General features: G+C 35.7%; 1 protein-coding gene across 1 annotated transcript in view; it reads right to left on the reverse strand.

The window, feature by feature from the left end:
* The window catches only part of Tmc1 (transmembrane channel like 1), a 136,207-nt gene that overhangs the window by 83,579 nt on the left and 46,628 nt on the right, over positions 1-6,000 (reverse strand). Inside the window, exon 6 of the mRNA XM_048351722.1 lies at positions 3,441-3,569. Within this exon, the coding sequence (XP_048207679.1) occupies positions 3,441-3,569 (129 nt within the window). The remainder of the gene's footprint in view (positions 1-3,440; positions 3,570-6,000) is intronic.

Here is a 6,000-nt window from a genome sequence, read left to right on the forward strand (position 1 = left end):
GCGTTTAAAATTTGTTTTTAAAATTCAACAAGTTGGGCTGGGATGTAGCTCAGTAGCAAAGTGCTTGTCTAGTAAGTGCAACACCCTCAGGTCAATCTTCAGCACGAAAAAAATACTTACAGAATGTCACAAGTTTTCCAGAGACCAGACACAAATCCAAACTTGTGATTTAAACTTCTTTTCTAACAATATTGAACCTAATGTCTTGGATTCTATAGACTTAGTAAAACTGAAGACTGGCAGCTAATTCTGGGAATAACACAATGCTTAGAAACACATTCTCAGAGCAGACTACTCTGAAAGACACAAAAGGTGGAGAGAACACTGGCCGATTCTCATGCTTTAGGAGTGTTCCCAGTACACACTATAACCTTACTGACTGCTCACTCAGAAGCTGTGATTGAAATCCATGGGGGAGAAGCTCAATACAGTATTTGGAAAAACGTACAAAGAAAGACAGGTCAGGTGCTTTTGTATTCAAAACTTCATCTCAGAGCCTGAAAACAAAGAGCACCACAGAGCCCAGGGCTGCTGGCTCCTGCTGTGCAGAGAATTGAAAGGCCAGAAAGGAAAAACCAGGTCGACAGATCATGGAAAATTACCAAAGTGAGGCCTGCCTACAGGTGAGCAGCCATCTTGGTTTCTTCTCTGGGCCTGAATTTGTTCTTCCATTCTATGAGCTGAGTTTGGATTTGTTGTTCTGTATCATTGACTTGGTGACATGGCTGGCTTGCCCCATCACTGCCCTGGTGAGAGGCAGCAAGTTTGAATGCCTACAAAGTCCAGTCCAGCAGAAGAAACAAGGTATGTGGACTCTTTGAGAACTATTCAAAGTGAAGAGTGAGCTTCTCATTTACAGAGACAGTTCTTATAGCACCAGCTGCAGGGATATGGAACCCAAACATAGGAATTCTCAAAATATAAAACCTACATTTAAAAAATTGGCACAAAATATCCTATGAGTAGGTAAATCTTAAATATTTTAAATGGACAATTGTATTAATATATATTTTGCCACAAAGCAAATAAAAAGCATTTAGAAAAAAGAACAAAAAGATAGTTGGGCCAAATAAGAAATACCCATGTTTTAGACTGAGCTGAGCTGCAGGCTCCTATTCTCAAGTTTTGTCCTAGGACTAGGACTCTGTGTTCTCTTTCTTTTCAGACCAATTTCCAATTTCCCATACTTCAAAGACTCTTTAGTCCTTTGAGTCCAGTCCAGGAATCTGCCAGAAGTCTACCCTAAAGATACAAATCAGAGGGCTTAAGAGGAGTCTGACCTTGTATTTCCTTTAGTTTGAATCTCAAAATCAGAAATCTAATCCAGACTGTGACCAATGTGCCACAATTCCTCAAGGCTCCTAGGGTCTACCTCTAGCTTGGTTTGGTCTCTGCCAGGCCCTAAAGCTCTCTCCATCCCTCCTGTCACACTGTAGGTCATGAAGCATCATTGAACCTGTTCTGAGGGGACATAATAATTGCAATTGTCTTTCCCAGCTACCCATAATGATCTAATAATATGCTAAGTGTTTTATATGACTTATATCATTTTAAGATTCCCAAACAACCCTATACGTATTTTTTCAGAAGAAATCAAAGGTCAGAAGCACTACACATTTCATTCAGTTTTGCACAGCAATTTAAATGGGTGATCTGAGATTCACATCCATGTTTGAAGCCTATATCTATCTATAGAAGGAAGACATAGTCAAAAGAATTTTGTTTCCATCCTTTCACACTACTCCTAGCCATTATTCCTCAATTTTGTCATTAGAAAATTCATGTTAGCACTTTCTAAAATATAATCAACAGCGATCCCAGGTTTGGGTATTTTATGGTCCATTCATATTTCAAAATATATTTATGTACCAACATAGGGCTGCCAAATTTTTATTTTTCAGTTACCGATATTTCTAAATCTATAAGTTAATATCATTATCATTTCATTAAAGGAAAAGTATTTCAAGAAAACAGTCAGGTTGAGGTTAGGAATGGGATGGAGAAAGATAGGAATAAGTAATGAAAGAAGTGACATTGAACAAGATGCATTGTACTTATAACTTGACATGTAGAACTGAAACACCTTCGTACAACTACTTATTAAAATAATGATAATTATTATTATACAAGCAGACACACAAATACAAGCTTCCCCCCACAAATAGATTCCTCAAACAAGGGAATCTGCTTGTCGTTGTCTTTATTCATAGTACATATGTTCATGCACAAGGCGTTTCTAGATAACGACTGTGCAATGTTGTTGTCCTTGAGCTTATTTTGCTCCCAGTTAGCACTCTACCACTTGAGCCCAGCACTACTTCTGGATTTTTGGTGGTTAATTTGGTATCAGAGTCTCAAAGATTATCTTGTGTAAGCTGGCTTTGAACTACACTTCTCACGTTTCAGCCTCCTGAATTCAGCTAGGATTACAGATGTGAGGTTTTTAAATGATGGCTATATCCCAAAACAGAGAGTAGATCTTGAATAGCATCTTTCTTTATTTTTCATAAAGATATGAGGTAATCATCAAAGTGAACTAACTTACATATAACTTAACTAAATTAATATAAACGCTTACAGAGCCATGATTCTAGAGTAAACTATCTTAACAGCTACTTCACTTCTCTTATTCATCACCTAAAACAAACATATCCTACTACTATTTTAACAGAATTATTAATTAGATAGGTTTCAGGGAGGAAGATCTGGAATCTTCACACTATCTATTTTCAAAATAAAAGTTGTGGAAAAGCAGTATTTTTTTCAAAATTGGGAGACACAGGTTCCCTTTTGTTACATCCTGCCACCCCCAACCATCAAGGCAGATATAGTATGATCCTCATAGGTGAATCTGCTCCCATCCTCCCAAAAGCATGCTCATTTGATTTTGCATATGAGAAGTGTATAAATCTGTCTGCTCTGGGCATATTTGCACCTACATTACCAGTTTGCATCAGACTGAAACTGGGTCAGTGATATATTACCAGGGAATTACTATTAGCATAACCCTTATTTGGAATCCTATTTGCTGGACTATCGGCTTAACATCCTCCCTCTGTTTTCAGGAGATCATCACATGAAAAAAAATCATTTGAGCCTAGGACCCTAAAGTGAAAAAACAGTGTGCAAACACATTAACTAACAAAGTTTAAATACATTTTCTCTTTCAGGGAGATGGTAATCAACAAGCTAATGTATGGAAAGCTCAAGTTAAGAAACAAGTGATTGAAAGTAACCACAGAGGTTTAGAGATCCTGACCAGGGAAAAGACAATATGTGTGTATATGTATATATAGTAAGTGACTTATCTAAATAATGCATACATAGTGTTTTCTACCATATATAGAATATATGTGGCAGAATATATACAGGTAATTCTGGGAAATTTTATTAGATCATTATCAGGGAAAGTTCCTACATTATGAAAAGAAACAACATACTTGAGAACTTCAATTTTCTTCTCCATTTTCCAAGGTTTACATTTGACAGTAGCAATCATTTGTCTCTTCTCATCTAACTCTGCCTTCAATCTTTCCAATTCTTCCTGGTCAATTTCTTCTTCTTCCTCTCTTTAAAAGAAAACCCAAACAAACCTATAAGATTAAGCTTTGCTTGACTTCAAAACTTAAAAAAGACTAATGTTAGATACTCTCCATTTTGCTCAGCTTAGGTATATACAATCAATGCAAAATCCTATAAGAATTGGAACATTGATTTAGGATTACTAGAATTATTATAACTTTAAACAATACTGTTTTCATTCTGAGGTCCTGAAACAAACTTGTCCTTTTATATCCTCAGCCTTAAGCTTTCACAACTAAGAAATATATGAAAATAATAGTTGCAGATCAATCAAGATATTTCCTCTTTCCTTTTTCCCTCATGTACCTTGTTTCTCTTCATTTAAAGGCTTTATTTTTCAATAAGGAGAATAAATTAAATGTGAAGCTGTCTTTGAAGTGCCCTTAAAATTTTTAAATTAGTTTTGTCTCAAGAGAAAAAGGGGAAAATGAAATGAAAAAAAAAATCTATTTCTCAAAAGTAACCTAATCTGTTAATTAAGCTCAACACTTCAATTGATAAAATTCAACCTGAAATATATTTGGTGAAAGAAAATCCCTTTGAAGAGAACTTCAAAGGAGTTTGATTTCTCACTGTTTCTAGGACTACAAAAATAGAGTGCATAACTCAAAGAAAAAAATCAAAAACAAACTACATGGCTGTAAGTGGACATGTATTGTAGAAATCAATGTTTGGATAATAGTTTCAGATATTAAGCCATTGTCTCAATTTCAAACACACTCTTTTATACTTAATATTGTGGTAATGAGACTTTGACTCTGTAAGTCACAATTTTCTTTGTCAGTTGGCCCAGTTTTACATTATAAGGGTTATAAATAGGAGCTAAGTCTTTCCTGTGACTTCTTGTTGGCTTCCTGATACTTCCTGTTTGTTTCCTGGTGTGACCTTAGAAACTTTTTTTCACTCCAAGAGCTGAAGGGTCTTTCCATACCTTCAGTGAATCTAATCCAGCAGTTCACCCAGTGCTCACAGACCCAGATTCATCACTTCTTACATAGGATTTAGCATCCTATGTAAGCTCATCTAGGATGAGCACCATCATTGGTCCCTCTGCACAAATATGAATTTCAGCTCTTCAGGTTTTACCTTTACCCTGCCATTTTTATTCACTCCATTGTTGTTTCAGCCCATTCCTTATAGCCGCTTCCTAGATCTGCTATCATCATACTTTTTAATTCTCTGTCTGCCTTCTCAGTTGTCTAGTCAACAGTTGTTTCATTTATAACACTTTAATGGTTTTCTTGCCAAGTTTTCTTTAATTAGCTATTGAAGTCTCTCCTCATTAGACTACAACTAATAAAGAAACTATATTCAGTGCCACTCAAAAGTAGATTTTGTTGTTCAAGAGACTCAGGACTAAGTACTACTTATAAGTATACTCTTGATTACCATTAGATTGCTTATGTTTTAATTATCATGTGTTTATTGTGTGAAAACCTATGGTGCTGTATAACCATGGCATATTATAATTAATATTTTTCAACTATACTTATATTCATAGTTGATTGTTTCTTTATAGTTTGCCAATGAATAGTATATATGTTGGCTTGTGTTATGAATGGTAAACAGGTTTTAATGCAAATAAGCAAAACTGTTATGTATATTAGTTCACATAAATCTAAATTATACACTCATTTATTTATTTATTTTTGCTGGTACTGAGGTTTGAACTCAGGTGTTTGTTTCATTGAAACATGCCTATAAAACTGAATTTTTTTGCTGGTTGTTTTTCGGATAAGGTCTTGCTAGCTACCTATCTATGTTAGGAACAGGTATACATGATGCTGTACAGCTTTGTGTTGAAAATGATCTCACAGACTTTTCTTCTTACTGAAATAGTTTTGCACCATGATACCACCAATCTTGGCTTCTCAAGTAGCTAGCATAACAGGTATGAGTCACTGGTGCCTGGCTGAAGATATTCCTATGGCTAAAAACAGTTAATGAACTGAGTATTAGTGGCTCCTATCTGTAATCCTAGCTACTCACAATGCTAATATTGGGAAACAAACAATTTAAAGCCAGCCTGTGCAGAAAAGTTCACTAGACTCCTGTTAAACCAATAATAGCTGGGCATAGTTAGCCTACCTATATGTGAGACTGAGATCAGGAAGATTGGAGTTCCACCCAAGAACATGCAGAAAAACTCTTTGAGACTCAATCTTATTAGGAGAATATGGATATTATACTCCTGTGATCCCAGCTACTTAGCAGGGTTATAATCTGAGAACAGCTTGTGCAAAAGACTCTACCTGAAATTTAAACTCAAGCAGGAAAGATTGGAGCCATGGCTCAAGTATTAGAGTATCTTCCTAGCAAGCACAAGACACCCAAATGTATATTCAAAACTTTCCTGGGTGTTTTGGGGTTATTATCCCAACCCAGTGTTCACATCAAAGCAAACTATAATCATCCCCT

The sequence above is a fragment of the Perognathus longimembris genome, chromosome 1 (assembly GCF_023159225.1).
Source record: "Perognathus longimembris pacificus isolate PPM17 chromosome 1, ASM2315922v1, whole genome shotgun sequence".
Lineage (NCBI taxonomy): Eukaryota > Metazoa > Chordata > Mammalia > Rodentia > Heteromyidae > Perognathus > Perognathus longimembris.